The sequence below is a fragment of the Mixophyes fleayi genome, chromosome 1 (assembly GCF_038048845.1).
Source record: "Mixophyes fleayi isolate aMixFle1 chromosome 1, aMixFle1.hap1, whole genome shotgun sequence".
NCBI classification, from domain to species: domain Eukaryota; kingdom Metazoa; phylum Chordata; class Amphibia; order Anura; family Limnodynastidae; genus Mixophyes; species Mixophyes fleayi.
The window spans coordinates 412,493,416-412,514,200 of record NC_134402.1 but is presented as its reverse complement, the minus strand read 5'-3'; the positions used below and the strand labels follow the sequence as shown (position 1 = coordinate 412,514,200).

Sequence of the window (20,785 nt, the reverse complement as noted above, 5' to 3'; positions counted from 1 at the left end):
TCATTTTTGTTAGAAGTATATCATCAATTTATCACTAACTCTGTTAGTTTGCATCCTCATCATCATTCTTCCTATAGGGAAGTTCCCTTATGTTAAATAACAGGTGGTCATAAGAGACAGTGAAAAATGTCCAGTATTTGCTCATTTTTGCCCATCATTCTATGACAGTCTAGTTGATGTAAATTATCCTGTTAGTAAAAGTATATATAGGCCGACTAGTCTCCTGAGTGCTATTGTGGGTGACCCTCACTCAGGTATAGAATTGGCATTGGTAATTGGAATCACAATATTTTATATCTCTGTAGTCACTTGTTTTGAACACTAAAGTACATAGAGTAAAAAAACCTATCAATATAATTGATTCTTTGTCTCTCAGTAGATTGTTACACTCAATACTCAATACTCAATTCAGTGCTCTAGTGTCTCATAACATCTAGGATATGATTAGAGTGGATTCAACATAACTGATGAAAGATCTAACAGTCCCATCTTCCACAAACTTCTGTTGGCCCCGGGTTATTACATTCATTTAATCTGCATTCATTAACATGTATTGTTGTCTCCTAATGGCTATTTCAGCTTGTGTATGTGGGCAATACAGCTCTATTATACAGATTGACTCTATTGTTAGTATGTGACTGGGTAAAACAGACAGGAGGGGAGAAGGCCCTGCTCGCAAGTTTACAATCTATGGGAAAATGGGAGTTTGATACATGAGGTTAAGTCTAGATTTTGCATTTCGATCCAGCCAGACTGCAAAGTTAAAAACGACTCATAAGCTAAATGATCCTGTCACACAACAATGTTGGTCAGGGGATAGTTGTCTTGTGCGAGATTGTGTAACGGGTGGTAATAGGGTAATGTAGTGAGGTTAAGAGGGTGGTTGAGGAATATTATAAGCTTGTCTGAAGAGGTGTGTTTTCAGAGAAGGCTTGAAAGCTTGTAGACCAGAGGAGTCTTATTGTGCGAGGGAAAGAATTCCATAGAGTGCAGCCCGAAAAAAGTCCTGTAACTGGGAATGGGAGGATGTAATGAGGGTGGATGAGAGACGCAGATCTTGCGCAGAACGGAGTTGCCGAGTTGGGAGACAGTGTGTCAAACCTGCATCTGTATACCAGCTTTGTACAAGTGTGTACTGCATAAACTGTTAATGCCTGATTGCCGGCTGTACTGCAAGTTGCAAAACCAACTGTGAGTACCTGCATATATCTAATGTTCAAACAGCAACCTGTTTCAGTTCAAAAGCGTTGTGGCTTCACATCCACATCAACACCACTGACACCTTTAAAAACATCAGAAGGTATAACCAACATCTATCACCTAAACTCCTCTCTCTTGGGTCCACGAGAATATAATACTATCCCTATCACTAATGATATGCTAGATATCAGGCTCATAGTAACAGAGCTATAATTCTATATTGCACAAATTAGTCAATAAGACGCGGCCACTCGACACTGCCGGCTTCTTAGACATCCGGGTCTGTGACATCGCTAATGACGCACGGCCTGACGCACGTTTCACCAATCAGGCTTTCTCATGGGAATTACTCATCTGTTACCAAACAAATGTTTACATAGTCTAACCAGCAAATCATTTCCTGTCTATTTGATTGACATGCATAATTGCCAGTCGTTGGTCATCAAAGTCAGTGAGGAGAACAGATATCCCTATGAAGTCTTGTGATCGTTCATTTGAAAGTTATTATCAATGTCACCCTCATGTTTATTATCTAAATGTGATTTTATTAAACAGCGTGAGGATAAGGAATTGATATTTTCATTCTTATTTATGCTTGTTATATATCTTGATTTATAAAAGTACATAAGTTTTATATAAGAGGGCTGATACTGGCTTTAAACATAGTCATCATAGAAGGATTATTGCCATATCATATTAAATGGATACATAGGTATGTCCATTATTAAATCCAATGTATGTTACTTGACAATACAATATCCAATAATATAATTTAATAATATTATTAATAAACCATTAAACAGTGGAGTGTGTTATCTAGAATAAAGTCTCATGTGAAGATATGGATTGAAATAAAAATAAAAAAAATATAAACATAAAATTATTACCAATGCATCAAAATTAAATTGTAAAAATAAAGTGAAGTGAAAATCAGGTGAACTATTCTGTTATATATTTGTCCTTAAATTTTCTATAACTAACCAGCGAGAAAAGTATGGTCATAGTGCCATATTTATACTAGTATACCTGTGCTTCTAATCGATAATGTGAAGGAGGTGATTATGAGGGTAGATAAGAATAAGAAGAATGCTTGGGTGAATAATAAAATTAAATGAAATAAATGATGTTACATGCCTGCTAGTTGTACCAGCTGTCCAGCCGCCGCTGTGTTCCTCTTCCTGGCTCTTCTCTACTCCCACTAGCAGCGTCATAACATCAGACAGAGGGCAGAGTTTAGAAGGCAGGAGGAGCCGGGTGCCAGGTGCTATTTTGGACGCGCTGGGCACCCGGTAATCTGATTCTACTATCAATCTGTCACAGAGCCAGAACACAGATGCAGGTAGCGGGCGGCCGCTGGGCTTGCGCACCTGCCTAGTTTTGGCTCTAATGTTTATTATTGCAGAGCCTCAATTTTTCCTTTTCTTACAAACTGAAAAAAGGTGTGCTGGTCACAGCTTCTTGGTACCCACACTTGCAGGATAGTTATAGCGGATTTAGACACACAGAATGGCAGCGCGGTGGCTTAATGGTTAGCAGTTCTGCCTCACAGCACTGGGTCAGGAGTTCCTGACATGGCCTGTGTGGAGTTTGTATGTTCCCCCTGTGTTTGCGTGGGTTTCCTCCGGGTGCTCTGGTTCCCTCTCACAGTACAAAAACAGACTGGTACTTTAATTGGCTGCTATTAAATTGACTCTAGTCTCTCTGTCTCTGTGTATGTATGGCGCTACATAAATAGATGACGATTGCATGTTGCATATGGAAGAAGGTCACTTCTTAATAAAAAATAAAATACTGACTGTTTACCCCCATGATCCTCTTTGAATGGTGTCTTTTTATTTTTTGTAATAAATAATAAAACCTTTGGACATATGTTATTGTCCCCAGAAGGCTTTAGGAAGTTTCTGTATAGCACAACCGCAGGTAACAACAATGTCCAGACTTATTATGTGCATTATAAGAAGTAGATTGCATACTTCCGTGTACAAGCCGTAGAGGATTTTGTATGAATGAAATGACTAAATGGTAATTTCTACTACCTCCTGCATTAACCCCCAAGCCTCATATCAAGGAATTAATATGGTACAGTTATTGCAGTCGGTATGTACTGAATATTTAACTTTTTTTTTTTTTTCTTGGTGTGTGTTGGTGCTATCAAATCTATCATATGGAAGGTAAAGACCGAACACTCTTTGATTTTCAGCATGGAAGGAACTTGTTTTATATCTCACGCTCTTCCTCCCAGACATGTGCACAGCAGGTAGATTTTTATTTAAATTGCTTTGAAATGGGGTAAGGTCAAGAGCAGAGCTGACACTTGTTCTTCCTTTGTCTTCTGTGAATGTTCTGGTTCATAAAATAGCTCTGTATAGTAAAGGATCCCTGCAGATGTATGTGCGAAATCTGTCTGCAATAGCAATTTAAAAATTATTATTTGTACTGCTTTAGTTCTTGCAATGTGCAAGATATTAAGAATGTTCCCTTTTATGAGTGGTATAAATGAGCACATATTTCTATGAAGACGCATACAGAACATCTGCACATGCCAAAAAGATATTCTACAGGGCAGCACAGTGGCGTAGTGGTTAGCACTTCTGCCTCACAGCGCTGGGGTCATGAGTTCAATTCCCGACCATGGCCTTATCTGTGAGGAGTTTGTATGTTCTCCCTGTGTTTGCGTGGGTTTCCTCCGGGTGCTCTAGTTTCCTCCCACACTCCAAAAACATACTAGTAGGTTAATTGGCTGCTATCAAAATTGTCCCTAGTCTGTCTGTCTCTCTCTCTCTCTCTCTGTGTGTGTGTGTGTGTGTGTGTGTGTGTATATATTAGGGAATTTAGCTCCAATGGGGCAGGGACTGAAGTGAATGAGTTCTCTGTACAGCGCTGCTGAATCAGTGGCGCTATATAAATAAATGGTGATGATGATGATTCTATAGTACAGTGGTGTGTGCGTGGGTTGGTTGCGTATCAAGGTATATGTTGGCTCACTAGCAAATAATTTTCCCAACTCCAACTGTCTAGGGGACTGTTCGCTGTTCTCGGCTGTTCACCTGCCAGTGGTGTGCGTGGAAATGCAGGAGTGGTTTTGAGGCGAGGTAAGGGCGGTTTGGCCTAGCACTCCGAAATGCACTAGCCGTGTCCGTGTGCATGCCCAAAGGTGGCGCAAACTTGCCCCGATAATGTTATGGTCCCACACCCTATTTGAATGGTGTGATTATATCCCAAACAACAAACTTTTTTAAAATGTTGGAAGATATGGACAGTTCTAACTTCCTCTGATTTACTAAGTTACTTGTACTAATCCGTGTGTGGCTCCTATTATAGTAACCAATAGGAAACAGCCTACACTGTTAACCATTCATTGGATTCTTTTTTGGTCTAATAACAGTATTATAATGCTGGAGTTGTTACTATTTGGCCCTGAACCCCAGTGACAGTAGGCGAGACAACTGGAAGGGCGGAGGAGGAGTGAGGTGCGGGCCTTACAAGAATAGAAATGATGACACGGACTGCCACGTCGTAGTGAGAGTGGAGGCGTGGTATGAAAGTGCCTAAAGCTGCTGACAGGGCCATCTCATTGAATACCAGAGTCTATAAAGACCCAGGAAGAAAACTGGGTGGTCCTGGCAAAATAAAGAGGGGCTCACATGGCTGATGCTGCAAGGGCTCCAGTTTGATCTCATTAGGGAAGGGATCAAGAGCTCGAATAGTAAGAGGCACTAAAGCGTGGTTCCCCCAACATGTTCCGAGCGGGTACCTGGCTTCTGCCACAAGGGCCAGTTACATTCTACAGAAGGGGATGAACAAGCAAGTGGGACTAGCGAGGGGGATCCCCATTTTCAGGAGTATCCCAACAGCGGACAGTAACGGGCACCACAGGGAATATGCAGTACAAGAGAATAAGTAGAGCCGCATCTACTAAGTGCTCCCATGGAGATGGCCCCCTTGAAAAGTGCCCCATACAGAGAGGTGGGGTTACTGCACTGAGTGACCGCTGGAGGTAGTAAGGCAAGTTTGAGGTGGAGCCGCTGTGTAGAAACAGCATGGCTAAACTGAGGTGCTGAGAGAGGCCTGGAAATCTGAGGGGATACCTCAGAAGCTGAGATGTGTGGTATGTCTGTGGAACTACTTCTCCCAGCAGGAGTGGCTGCTATGTAACCGGATGATGGTTAAGAAAAACTGATTTTCTGCTAAGAGACTGTTCAGGATTCTGAAGAGTTTTTTTTATAGCATCCATGATAAAGTAACCATTCTGCTTATTGTGCTGGAGGAGGAAGTGATATTTTTTTTATTTGATCAGTAATAGCCTGGCATCAACCTCATATTTGCACTGCACCACATTTGACATCAAGCGTGTAGGCTCGTGCGATTGTGTTAAACACCTGTATATTTGTGTTTATTGCCCGTGCCCACCAGCTAGCCGAGGTGAAGAACTGTCCATGGTCATCATACCAGGCCACCAGAGGGACTTTCACATGGCATCTTCAGCAAGTCAGAGGAGGTGATAAATTATCTGCAGTCCCATTTCTGCTGCATAGGCTATTGACGGTATCTGTGCTGATCTGGAGTAGTTGCCTGGGTATGGATAATGTTGTTCTTTTTTCTGTCCAATCAGCACCTGTTTTATAAACTACAGTGCTGTTTAATTTTCAAATCTTCTCCTAGAGAAGACCTGGTGCAGCACTGGCTGAGGTGTTGTGGGGTTCCTTGGCAAGGGATCCCCACTGTTTTGCTAGTTGGAGCACTCATGTTTACATCTTTTGGGGTTGATTTTGGACAGTGACCCTCTGAATGGCAACTGACACAAGTTATGGTTAGCAAGATGAAAAGTTGGCCTCGTGTGAGCAAATGTTGAGCGATTTTATAAATTATTATTGTGTGGGGGAGGTTTTAGGAAACCATTTCATGTGTGTAATATACCAAGAGCAGCATATCTTGGAGATCTTGCTGTGATGAATTTGTTGCAGTTTCCGCATGGTTTATGGCTTAATAAATAGCATTTGGTGGTCGGTCTCTTGAGATGACTGCCCACTGCCTCATAACAGGCTGCCCAGCTTACTAATAGCACCAGGAGTTTTCACACTGCACCTGATCAACATCTTCAATCTAAAATAATACAGAAAAATGTTCCTGTCTTCATTAATTGGGTCTGCAAGCTACAGATGATGTGATCTATGCTCAGACCTTACACAAGATTTGTCAGAGTGCGGAAACATAAAAAACCTTTCCTTAGTGGCAAGAAGAAAAACAGTCTTTCCTCTTTTATTTCACATGAAAAACCGTCCGACTGACTGATCCATTCTCCATTTGTACAAAGGAACAGCTCTTCTTTCTTGACTTTTTTTTTTTTAATTTTTATTTAAGGTCATATCACAGAATGATACCTCATGTGGTTACATATGAGGAGAACATTGAACCAAAAAATTGCAATTCCCTAGAGGTTTAAAAAGATGAGACATTACAGCCTTGATGTTTGCCCTGGTTTTCATGTGGATTTAGCTTCTGATATAGTAACAAGTTAAAGTACTATAACTGACGCTTGTTGTGAACTTAAGACCATTTTCAGTCATCGATCATTGATTTTTATTCCCACCATGTTCCTGGTAAATGATACTGAATACAAATGTAACATTTTAAAGGTTGCATCTGTTAATTTGTGGTTTATTAAGAATTTGTTAAAATATAAATAATGTTTTCCTTTTAGTAAAGGACTATGGGGCACATTTGTGAAATGACTAAATGCCCTGTTGCTGTGGAAAAGTCAGATTTCACAGTCAGTAGGGCATTGCGCTCAGTTCATCAAAGAGATAACCATTCCGACGAGAAGATTCACCAATAAAGACATTACCTTGGCTTTGCACGAGAGAGCCCATTTAGCAAGCAATGCCACAGAACACAGCATTGCAAAATTTGAGGGGTGGTCCTGTCTACTCTTCCGAAACCCTGCTGCAAACTTCTGAGCATGGATGGCAGTAACTGAGCAAAGTCATTAACAAAAAATGTTTTCTACTTTTTTAACCACCTTTTAAATGGCAGTGCGGGAGTTGTGTGAGTGGAAGGACCAATGACCAGCCACAATCTCTTCCCAGGTCTCCATACTTTCTCACAGCTCCAGCCAAGAACCATGGCCTGCCTATTTCTGTACTACTTGTCTATCTACACAGAACACTGCAAATAGGTAATTCTTTTAACTCCCCTAACTTTGTGACTTTTACTCTTGAATCACAATGTTTAACAAATTGCTTTTCTTGGTCTCTTTTCATGTTATTATCTTTAGGACTGGATAATCTTTCACTCCTCCATCAACACAAACATTTTGTCCACATTGCACCTTCATTACTCCACTCACCTCTAGTTAACACCCATGAACTGTTGTCCTATTTATTATCTCTAACGAGCACAGCCTCCTCCTGTCACCAGAAAATAAAAGGTCACACATCTTACAATTCCCTTACCTATCTTTCTCTCTCTTTGCTTCTATTAGCCGGTGATATATGACCTAATCCAGGTCCCTCACACACACATACCGCAGAACACTACCTCTCTATAGCAAACCTCAAACACATCGCCTGTCTCCCCCTCTCTTCCAAAGTCCTTTAAATGTGCCCTTTGGAATGCACGCTCTGTTTGTAACAAACTTACCTCCATACATGACCTCTTGCTCTCAAAAAACAGCCATTTCACATGGTGGCCTCCATGTCACCCACACCCCCAGATCTGGAGGCAGACAAGGAGGTGGGTTGTACTACTTCTCCTCCCCACAGTGCACATTCACAGTAATACCAAATATCCCATCACTCGCATTCACATCTTTTGAAGTACATGCTATTTGCATTTTTAATCCATTCTCTTTACATGTTGCGGTGATCTATCGCCCCCCCTGGAGCACACCAACAATTTATTGAGGATTTCTCTGCATGGCTCACTCACTTCCCATCTTCAGACATCCCCACCCTCATTCTGGGTGATTTCAATAGCCTCATTGATAACCCAACTTCCAAAGCTGCTTCCAAACTACTATCTCTAACCTCTTCACTTGATCTCTCCCAGTGGATTAAATCTGCTACTCATCAGGATGGCCATTGCCTTGATCTTGTTTTCCTTAACACGCCCTTCCCCCTCTCGGATCATCACCTTATCAGCTACACGCTCAGTCCCACTGTTCTAATCTCTACTTCGCCAAACCTCCTCATACCCGCAGAATTTTTAACTCCATTAATCTTCAACAATTGTCCACCTCTTTCAAACACCTTCTGTCCCTTCTCTCTACATTCTCCTCCCCTGAGATGGCAGTACCTAATTTTCACCAATCCTTAGCAACAGTCCTTAATCAAGTGGCTCCAGCAACTCTTCATACTACACGTTGACTTCGATATCAACCGTGGCATACTACAGCAACGCAAAATCTTCAAAAACTTTCCCGTAAAACAGAGAGTCAGTGGCATAAATCTCGTACCTCTAATGACTTCTTCACATATACTTCTATCTACCGCTCCTATCCAAATGCTCTGAACACTGCAAAACAAATATACTTCTAATCTCTCATATATGCTCAGGCTTCTAACCCCAAATGCCTTTTTAACACATTTAAACCTCTTCTCAATCCTCTCACCCCAAACCCTCCAACTACCATCATTGCCCAGGATCTTGTTTACTACTTCAAAGACAAGATTGATAAGATAAGATGACAAATGGTATCCTCTTCCTCGACAAGCAATCGGCTCAATTCCTTCCCACCACCCTCTGACACCCTCAGCAGCTCTCTCTCGTGGGTTTGTTTTTTGTTTGTTTTTCGGTCGGCGGAGAGAAACCCCCCTGCCCCGACAATCCTCCGTGCGCCCCTGCCACAGAGACTGCGTTGACTAAGGTTGTCGATGATCTGATCACTGCTAACGCCATTACTCTCTCCTAATTTTCCTGGATCTCTCTGCTGCATTTGACACCATTGACCACTCTCTTCTCATACAAATGCTACAATCCATAGGTCTTCAGGACATTGTTCTATCCTGGTTCTCAACCTACCTTTCTAATTGCTCTTTCACTGTTAATTTCTCTGGAACCACCTCTGCTCTGCTTCCTTTATCAAGTTTGAGTACCACAAGGCTCAGTGCTAGGTCCTCTGCTGTTCTTTCTATACCGCTTCTCTTGGAAATCTAATAAGCTCCTTTTGGATTTCAGTATCTCTATGCGGATGATACCCAAATTTATCTATCCTCTCCTGATCTCTCGATATTTGAGTTGTCCAGTGTTACTGACTGTCTTTCTGCCATTTCATCTTGGATGTTCTCTCGCCAACGCAAACTCAATCTTTCTAAAACAGAGTTAATAATATTCCCACCCACCAATAAGAGCATACCGACATTTCTATCTCTGTTGATAACATGACCTTAAAGCCCACCTCTCAAGTTCGCTGCCTAGGTGGGATCTTTGACTCAGAACTATCCTTTGTTTACCACATCGATTCTATATCATGTTATGTATATCTAAAACATTTCCAGAATGCACACATATCTCACACAAGACACAGCAAAAACCTTAATTCATGCACTTATCTCCCGCATTGATTATTGCAATTCCCTCCTTACTGGTCTTCCCCAAAATATTCTCAAACCCCTACAATCTATTTTAGATTGATTTTCCTTGCAAATCGTTATTTCTCTGCTGAATCACTCTGTATGTCTCTACACTGGCTGCCTGTTTTCTACCGAATCTAATTTAAAATACTTTTATTAATATACAAGGTCATCAACAAAGCTGCACCAACATACATCTCCTTTCTTGTCTCAAAATATCTCCCAACTCGGCAACTCTGTTCTGCACAAGATCTGCGTCTCTCATCACCCTTCATTACATCCTTCCATTCCCAGTTACAGGACTTTTTTCGGGCTGTACCCACTCTATGGAATTCACTCCCTCGCAAAATAAGAGACTACTCTGCTCTATAAACTTTCATGCGTTCTCTGAAAACCCACCTCTTCAGACAAGCTTATAATATTCCTCAACCACCCTCTTAACCTCACTACATTACCCTATTACCACCCGTTACACAATCTTGCACAAGACAACTATCCCCTGACCAACATTGTTGTGTGACAGGATAATTTAGCTTACAAGTCACTTTTTACATTTGCAGTCTGGCTGGACCGAAATGCAAAATGTAGACTTAACCGGTGGTAAGCGTTAAAACTATTACCACAATTCCGACACAGAGGAGACCTACAAATAAAAAACGAATTTAGGAAAAACCGATTTCAATATATAATGTTTGTGTGCAGTTCCTTGGGCTCCACTAGAGGGAAACAGTAGGTCAGCAGCAATGTAAGGTTTGTGTGAATGCTGCTTTATTAATTTATCTTATGATGCTAAATAAACAATTTTATTTCATTACAAACTGAAGACTTCAGTCTCCTCGTTAAATGTGTTTAGTGTTTGGATATCTATGCATTTACCAGTGTTTAATACAAAGTTGAGCCTAGAGGAAAACCCTCATCCGGACACTTTTTGGTAAAAAGTTATCTGACTGTTGGGAAAAATGAGACTGTTTATGGTACTTATTTTTTTTTTTTAGTGCATGTGAAAACATAAGTAAAAACAGATACAAATACATTGCGTTTATGTACACGTTTAAAAAAAATAAAAATTTTGAACAAGTTTGTAAAACATACTTGCCTACTCTCCCAGGATACCTGGGAAGCACACGAAGTTTGGGGAATCCTTCCATACTTCCAGAAGAGCCGACACCCTCCTGGGCGGAAGCGTGACTGAATCACACCATTTGTGTTATTAAGCCACAATTGGCGATATTGCATTGCAGAGGGCGGGGCTACTGTGATGCGATTACATCACCATTACCCTTCACCGTTTGACTTCCCCTCAGGGATCTCACGGAGGCTTGCCGTTAAAAGTTGGTAAGTATGTTGTAAAAGCATCTAAATGCACATTAATTATGTGCCAGTAGGTTCAACCTAGATTTTTAGCCACAATTCATTTTTCTCAAAATGATGTGACGGTATATTGGAGTTTGTGACTATTATCAATTTGATGCTGTAGCTTTGGCAACTCCGCTCAATGGTAGAAGTGTGTTGGACAGAAGATAGAGGTGAGGAGGTGGTGTTGGGTATTTTCCTTTTTTTCTTATTGACTGCCAAAAAGTTATTTCAACCTATTGAATGCAAATCTGAGGAAATAAGGTGATAAATATTAGAGTGATCTCAAAGAATTTGTCAGGGAATTTGATATGATGATAAATAGAAACTGTCTGTGGAGAGGATCGGCAGCCATCTTGAGAGACTATGCTGAATCTGCAGTAAGAAAGTGTGTGACAGAAGTATTGGAGCAGACAGACTACTCATAGTGCAGCCAATGAGGAGGGTTGGAGAGTGTGATCACTACTGAGATCAGTGAGGCTGTGGGAAACGTTTTACTAGGAACCTGTGACTGAACCTCCGGGTGATGCCTGTAAAGAGCTACAAAGCTAGCCCCTGGCCAGAGAACGGGTCTCCTGATCAGGGGAAACCACGGGTGAGCAGAGAGGACTCCAAGAAAGAGGTTTGGTCCCAGTGGATTGCTGCAGCAGCCTCCCATCACCCTGTCTCCACTGTGCACAGAACTGAAATCTTTCAAGTTAACGCATATGCTGCATGCTTTTCTGAGTTGGGCTTCTACAGACTCCTTTAACTGCCTTAGATAAAGACAGTGAAGCATTTCTTTTACCCTTATCCACAAATGAGGTGGCAGCTAATGGTCACTGCAGCCATATACACTAAACATTCACATAACTTGGGTTATGCAACAAGTGCACCAAATGCGGCCAACGTTACGCATATATTGATGCATTATTTGCTTTAGATAACTGTTTCAGGAGTGGTTGTCGTTATTGATATTCTTTACTCAGGTTGATTTATCATTGAGAGGGATCATATGCTAGCATTTACTGACATAGCTGCATTATTCATTCTGTTTTAATAAACTTATTGGCAGAGAGGTGTTATATCCTAGCATTTAACGGCCAAGCTGTTATTGCCATTCGGCCTGTAATATCTGAGTGATTTATGTATTTATCTGACAGGTTGTTCTAAGGCTGTTTTATCTTTGAGTATATCATCATCATCATCATTATCATCATCATTATCATCATTATCATCATCATCAGATTTTATTTATATAGCGCCACTGATTCTGCAGGGCTGCCCCATTGGAACTTAGCCTAATTTCTCTAACACACAGACACATAGACAGAGAGACAGATTAGGGTCAAATTTGATAGCCGCCAATTAACCTACTAGTATGTTTTTGGAGTGTCGGAGGAAACTGGAGCACCCGGAGGAAACATAGGGAGAACATACAAACTCCACACAGATAAGGCCATGGTTGGGAATTGAACTCATGACCCCAGCACTGTGAGGCAGAAATGCTAACCACTGAGTATATTTCTATTGTCAAACTAAAGTTTACTAAAATCTATTGTAGCAATCTTGATTCTTTGTCTATTTGGTAACCAGTGTGCGATCAAACCCTGAGAGGCCACCAGGTTTAACTTTGGCATGTCTTTTTCCTGTGTGGTAAGGCTGTAGGCAGAGGCAGATGGGGAAATTAAAGTGGCCCTGGAAAAAAATCTGGAAGTGGCCTCATGTGGGTGGGGCCAAATCAACTCTAGGCAGGGCCAAGCCAAAAGGAGGCAGAATTAGTACAAACTTGTCTATGCTGCCCAGAGTGCTGCCTAGCGCTGTAAAGCGCTAGGCTGCCCATTACATACCACCCTTCCCCCAACATTCCATACATGTCCCCAAGTGGGACATAACCATAAATCAGTTGGGAGCAGGGGCAGGCTGGGATGAGGGTGAGGGATGCATCTGTCCCCTGGACCAGTCCCATAGTGAGCTACCTTGGGCTGGATCACTGTGCCATATGCATTTTTTTCTTTAAAATGTTCCTAATAGGCTGCTGAGTCGAGTCTTGCCTGCCCTAGTTGGAAGGTATGATTATTGGTTCGACCACATAATGGCTGCCTCCTCTGTGCACAGGTGATGGATACACTTTTACTAATACATAGAAAGTAGGGCAAAATGAGCAACTACATTTAGCAGTAGTAAACCAGTAATATAAAATGTAGTTATGATGTACATAGTCATGCTTATTTAAGAACATGGTGCAGAGGAACTGACAATATAGAAAAATACAGTTGGCAGACTGTCCTGTTCTCTCCTTCCTGTTCTTTCTGCTTTCCCTACCTGTGGCTGCTGGTTTCTTTTGCTCAGTTGCCTCTTGTCTGGATCCTGGAATGTTGGGAGACCTACCTGAGGAAAAAAATGGGTACATGAAAATTAGAAAACTCCAACCAGTCCCAATAGCACCCATGTTTTATAATTAGGTCTCCCTTCAGCCCCACCATTAAAATAATAATATTCACATTTTCTAGATAGATCTATTTCCCTCCAATCAGACCAAACATTAAATTAATAGTATTCCCATTTAATATATAACCTATTGCCCTCCCTCCAAACAGCCCCAGCATTAAATTAATAGCATTTACATTTAATACATATAACAATTTTCCACAACCATCCCAGGCATTAAATAATTCAGATTCACATTTAATAAATAGCCCTCCTTCCCAAACTCAGTCAATAGCCCCAAACCACCCCAGCATCAAATAAAAGTTCCCGCTGCCTCACCTTAAATTAAGAGGACCCACTATTAAATTAAATTGCCCCACCATCACCCCACAAATAAAATAGCACTCATTAGCCACCACCTACCCCATACCCACATTATATCCCAACAAGCCCCCCTGCCCTCAACCACACATTTAATTACCATAGACCCTCAGCAATACATTTAATTACCATAAACCCCCCCTACCCTAACACTTACATAGTGCCAGTCACGCTTCCTGCACTGCACACATGGGAGGACCCCTGTCACATGGTGCCCGGTCCCATGTGACATCTGTTGTGATAGAACGAGGCCACAAGTTGGGTGTGGGAGAGGGAGTTATGGTAAGATCTGCAGCCACTACAAGGAAGGTGGCTGATCCTGGGGAAGGATTCAGCCCCTAACTACCACGCTTTCTCCCCTGGTCCGGTGGGCCTGGGGAACGTGCCCTCTGTGCTCACCCCCGCACTACGGCTCTGCATTGAGCTGGCCTAAATGAAGAGGATCTCAATTCCGCGGCGATCGGTGATTAAAGAAAAAAAATGACACAAAAAAAGTGTAATGGAAAAAAAAATGCATCAGGTGGCCTATGGATGATCTCATTGGGCCACCAGCCTACTGGTTAGCCCTATGACCAATCCGCCCCTGGCTGTAGGTACATACATTCTGTTTGAGAGACTTGTCTTTTAAACGTGGTTATCGAGAGGAGTAGAGTTGGAGATTAAATTGTCTGTTGCATTTCATGTGTTTCTCCTGTTTCTCCTCATCCACCTGATATAGCTTTGAATTCCTTCTTCCAATAACTTTGCTTTTAAAAATGTACCAAGGTGTTTTTTTACACATATGCTGTGTTTTATCCTTGAGAGGTCTGTGTTAATTCAAGGGGGTCTCCCAAGTCTTGCCCTGGTACCTACATCCCCACAGAGAGCATCTTAGAAGGCTTGGGTGGATACACCGTGCTGCAGAGTTAGTACTGTGAGCACAGCATATCCGCAACACTCCACTCAAATGGTGTGAGCGGGTGTAAATTTTAAAAAGGTGTAAACATAAAAAAAAAAAAAAAGCTACATCTTTGAAGATGCATGCTGCAGTTGTTTATAAATCGGAGAGGTAGGGTTTTGATTCCTGTAGCATTTTTGGAATCTCTCTGGGACGGTCTATACATGGGGTATACATCGCAATACTGAGGGTAATGGGGGTACTTTACAGTTAGCGTAACTGAAGGTCGCCTAGTTACAAGTGGTTCATTTTGCCTCATGACTATATACTCGATTCTAAATGCGTGAGTGTATATATGTATGTATAATATGTGTGTGTGTGTGTAATATATAGTCAAATGTTCCAGATATTTTATGTTCTCCCATTATTCTTTTCTCAGCCGACTGCTTCCTGTGTGAAAACAGGAAGTTGTCAGCCTGTTCAAGCCAAACAACGTGTAAATGCTTCTTGACCATATCTCATTGCGTCCTACCATTGAGATGGATGAAAGTTTTAACTACGTTGATGTACATAAGATGCCCTACAATGGATCAAGTAACATTCAAAGCGTGTACTTCGCCTTAGATCTCTGCCCTGGTTCCTAGTTGGAGGTAATAAATGGACAGTGCAGGAACGCATACTTTTTCAACAGTTAAGGAATTCAATAGATAAGTATTGAATGGTTTCAGATCAATGGTTCCCTTTGTAATAAGCATGAGGATATAGGTGTTTTTTCTCTTTAAGCAATGCGTGCTTGTTATTTCAAAATACATGCTCTAATAGGAGTCTCCTCACTGAGGAGCCACAGCATCTCTTATTAATATCTTGGAGTTTTGTGTATGTTCCCTCCATGCTGAGGCAGCTGTATTAAGCTTTTATCACACATCTTTCCCGGTGTGCTCTGAACCCAGCTTGAGCAACGCTCTGAAAGCCTAATGATAAATGCCTTCATAATGCCTGGAAAAGGAAGATTCAGAGGCTCAGAATGTGACTTTTTCCCAAGATAAAAATAATTGTTAATCTGCAATACTGCTTTAGTGAAACACGGAGCCTTTTATTTCCTTTGTATTTTTATGACTTGGATAACAATTGTAATAGAACACTGTATAAGGAAATGTGCATACAATATGCTAAGTAAACATGTTTTCAATTGCTGTCATTAACGATATCGGGTAATTTCAACGTCTGATTTTATGCGGTCACAGAACCCCCAGTGACTTAGATATACAAAGGGATACATATCTGTACAGATGTGTGTATGTATATAATATACAGTATATACACACAAATACATCTATAATATAAAAATATATATGGGCACAAGCTTGAAATGTTTGTTGGCATCTTATTTTTGTAACCTGATTGGTAGTGGGCAGCACGGTGGCTTAGTGGTTAGCACTTCTGCCTCACAGCACTGGGGTCAAGAGTTCTATTCCCGACCATGTGCTTATCTGTGAGGAGTTTGTATGTTCTCCCCGTTTTTGCGTGGGTTTCCTCCGGGTGCTCCGGTTTCATTCCACGTGCCAAAAACATACTAGTAGGTTAATCGGCTGCTATCAAATTGACACTAGTCTGTGTGTGTGTTAGGGAATTTAGACTGTAAGCTCCAATGGGGCAGGGACCGATGTGAATGAGTTCTCTGTACAGCGCTGCTTTAATTGCTGTTCACCAAACATTATGTATAAAGATAAACTACTTTTAGTGTCTGTCCAGGTGTCTCGTGTTTTGTAGCAAAGATGCAGGTTTGCAAACCCTAGACATAGTGCAATTTTGGTTTGATTTTGGAGAGAATGGGCAATTTCTCAGAGCATCATACCTCTAATCTAAGTGTGGCAACTTTATCATTGTAAATAATCTCCCACTGGCTTTTTAACTCTTTCCAGTTTGATTAGCTTCAGTAATTTGTTTCTGTGAGATCATTACAGATTTTTGTTTCTTCCTTGGCATGGTGTTAAAACAAACCTGAATGCTCTAGTCCAGACTGCTAAAGGTTCTGTGTTTTATATAGAAGTGTAGCACTTCCAGATGAGAGAATAATGCAATGTCCATAGTTAAAAGTATCTGGCTCAAATTTCCATCTTTATTGACATCGCTTCTTCATGTTTATGTTTTGTTAAATAAATAATGACCATGTAATTTCTGTTATGAGTTTGTCGCATGAGATTAGATTGATAGTTAAGGACTTGGGGATGACTAGATGATTATGTCCTGATATATAAAACACAGGCTCATAAGAGGTTGTACGTGACTGTATATCTTTCTTTTTTTTTTAATGTCCATTGGTTGAAGTGGGGGTGTTTACGGTGGTTTCCATACTGCCACTTCTCCCACTGCCTTCATGTTCAAATAATAAAATTCCCACCACTTCTAAATTTCTACTTTAACCACTGTGTATATCTATCTATCTATCTATCTATCTATCTATCTATCTATCTATCTGTACACAGGTCAAAGTGTAAATTCAGAAGTGGCGGGAATGTAAGTGAATGAATGAAATATATGTATGTATGTATATGAATTCAATTGCCAGCGATGTGGTGCGCTAACATATCCCCGTGCACTTTGGCCTGCGCACATTGCTGGCAATTACAGTAGAAATCTCTGCTCATTTTTTTTCACACCCCATAAAGGCGCGAGCAGGGCCATCTTTTCCATTGGGCATGATGGGCAGCTGCCCGGGTGCCCCACGGGCAAGGGGGCCCCATAGGCACGGCTCTTAATGAGAATAAATAATCCTGCAAAAGAAAAAAACCTGCAAAAAAAACCTACAAGGGTCACTGAGCAAATACATCAATCTATCTCTATCTCTATATATCTGTATCTGTATACATCTATATATCTATGTCTATATCTATATCTAGGGGCCCCGGTGCACTGCTTCGCCCGGGGGCCCATAATGTTGTTAAGATGGCCCTGGGCGCGAGGAAAAATGACCGGAGGTTTTACAGAAATCGCTGCTGTGAAGTCTCACGGACCATCCTGGAGACACTTCACAGCTAACTGAATTCCCCCCATAGCCTTTATTTACCAAAGTGTAAAGATTGCTATTGCCGGGTGTTTTTGACCACGATGGGGCGATGTGATAACTATTCCTATCTATCAAATGGGTTACTGCAGACAATGAACCTGTGCAGCCTGCAAAGGCTTTCACTACCTTATGCACTGGGAGCCAATTTATTGAGTATCACCATGGTACCAGCACCATGTTTGTTCTGGCATCGCCACCTCTGAATTGCAAAAGCGGATCAAAGGCATTTAAAAGGCGTCATTCTCGGGATGGAGCATTGTAATGCAGTACGGTTTTTAAATAATGTTGTTCAGTTATTAAAATTAAGAGATGAGATAGATATAGATATATATATATATATATATATATATATATATATAGATAGATAGATAGATAGATAGATAGATAGATAGATAGATAGATAGATAGATAGATATATATATATATATATATATATATATATATATATATATATATATATATATATATATATTTTAGATCATAAAATGTTTATTAGTGTGTTTGTGTTCTCTATCATTATAGTCTAGCCGTATTTCTTATACTGCATTTAGCTATAAGCTTCACATTAAAACTTTACTTTTCTATTTTTCCTCAGCTTGACAACATATTGTCCCCACCCCCCATGCAGTTACGCAAATGTAGCACACCTGAGGTGTCGCTTAGGTCTAGCAAGTCTGTAAAGTACAAGAAGGCGCTGAATGAAGATGGCAGACTCTTGAGGAGAGGGAGTCTCGGAGGAGCTTTAACTGGTAAGAGTCAAAATGATTGGGTATTCTTTAGAATAAAACTCAACTAAAAATATCAACTGTGTATATACAGTATATCCAGAGGTCAAAGTGGATAGGAGAAATAGAGATATAAAAAAAATGTTTTCCAACAAATCACATTCTTCCTTTATAGCCACATGGTAGTAGATAATTCCATACTTGGAAACTTTTAATTATTAAAGTCCGGGAGATCCCGGTCTCGGGGGGCATGATTGGAGGGCGGGACACGGCCAATCTCGTTGTTTTGCCCACGTCTCCTGCAACGAAAACATATTTTTGTCGGCTCCCATCCCGGGAGAATTGCCTGCTCTCCTGGGAGTCCGGGAGACCTGCCCAGATTTCGCGAGTATCCCGGACATTCTTGGAGAGTTGGCAAGTATGGATAATCCAGATTTGTATTTTTAGAGGATTGGTAACTTTTTTTTTTTTTCTTCCACATACTGTATAATATCTTCTTATATTTCAGTGCTGTATATAGTCACATATCGCCAGGAAGTAATAGCTGCAGGATTTGTTTTTCTAGACATGATAATCAAACATCCTATATTAAAGCGCTTAAATCCGATTATATCAGTATAATATATAGGCTTAATGAATATGTGGACAAGTAGCCCAATATTGTGAAAAGTAACTGGTAGTTTGAATGTGCAAGGATAATATTGGAATAATGTCTATGTACATAAAACAGAAGGTGTCTGGATTAATAATGTGGCTGGTTATAAAAACAACAGAATATAGCCCAAGGTTATAACAGGTAGTCAAACCTGTAATGGTGGTTTAAATGTGCAGGATAATGTAAAGCAGTCCGTTTAAACACATGCAATCAAAGCAGACAATCTGTGTTTATATCTCTTATGGTAAGGAGCATGGTAGGGAGAGGTAGGATATTACTAGATGACCTGTGGAATGCTTCTTACCCTATATTCTATCTCTAGTACATCCCATGGTTTTCTTCCGCCTGCTATCCATCCTGTGTATTGCGCACTCTTGGCTCCAATGGAACATTGAAGTGATAGAGTTACGAAAACAAACTTTATTAAAATCGGACAAAGTGTCTTTATTTGGTGAAAATGATAACATGGTACCTAATTGGTTCCAATAAAAGTGTGCATTTAATAAATAAATTCCAAGTATAAAAATGCATACTTGTGCCTTCCGTTGCAGGCAAAAGTAACAGTGGGTATAATACCCCATTCATACTGCACCAGAATCCTGGGTTTTTGCCGGGGTGAGCTCAAACGACCCGGGTCTTGGAGCAGTATGAATGGTACAAGTCAAAAATCCCGGGTCTAAAAACCCGGGTCTTCAACCCGGGATTTATCGAGGGGTAATTCCCGGGTCGGACCCGGGTTGCCTGCACTATGAATGGTGCAACCCGGGTTTTTCAACAGAAAACAAGCTGATTGGCTGTCTGCCTGTCTCTGGAGGATGATGTCATCGGTGGGAGCCCGTGGAAGATTCGAGAAGGAGTTTAGGAGAAATGGTGGAGTGCAGATCAAGCTGAAGCAGAATCGGAGTTTGTTGGAGAAAACTACTTTCATTTCACTGAAAAAGTGTCACCTCAAAAAAACAGTCACCTTTCAATGACATCACCATTTTTCAGCCAATGAAAACTGCTCTGGTGATGACTCCCACAAATTGCCAGGGCACAGACTTGTGCAGTATGAATGGGGTCAACCCGGGAAATTCCCGGGTCCGAGGTGCAGTATGAATGGTGTTTCTGAGCTGGGACGCTCTGAGCCCCGGCAAAAACCCGGCTTGAAAAACCTGGGATATTGCCGGGGCGGCAGTATGAAAGCGGTATAAATGATTAGGTCTGAAATTTCTAGGGTAGAATACAAGCTTTTTTGAGTTAACGGTAAAATACATAAATATGTTGTTGTGAGTATTGATTATTTATAACGAATATATACTGTGAAGTACTGCTGAGATACAATGGTTATTGGATAATTCTGTAAAGCTTAAGTGTTATTTGGTGTGGTCAAAAGGCTGGGTAAGGCAACAAAGGAAAAGTGCATAAAAGTGCGAGTTTTAGAACGAGTGTGTATCTGAGAACAGAATAAGAGGATAGCGTGCGCATGTGAGGAGCAACCACAGATCCTTTTACAGATATACTGATATACTCTGCTTAATATTTTCTGTTATTTTAAAGCAAATGTGT

General features: G+C 41.0%; 1 protein-coding gene across 6 annotated transcripts in view; it reads left to right on the top strand.

Moving 5' to 3' along the window:
* MAST4 (microtubule associated serine/threonine kinase family member 4) overlaps window positions 1-20,785 on the top strand; it is a 592,623-nt gene that overhangs the window by 287,792 nt on the left and 284,046 nt on the right. For all 6 annotated transcript variants that reach the window (XM_075182588.1, XM_075182552.1, XM_075182596.1 and 3 more), the window contains exon 2: window positions 18,453-18,606. In XM_075182588.1, the coding sequence (XP_075038689.1) occupies window positions 18,480-18,606 (127 nt within the window). In that variant the 5' untranslated portion in view covers window positions 18,453-18,479. The remainder of the gene's footprint in view (window positions 1-18,452; window positions 18,607-20,785) is intronic.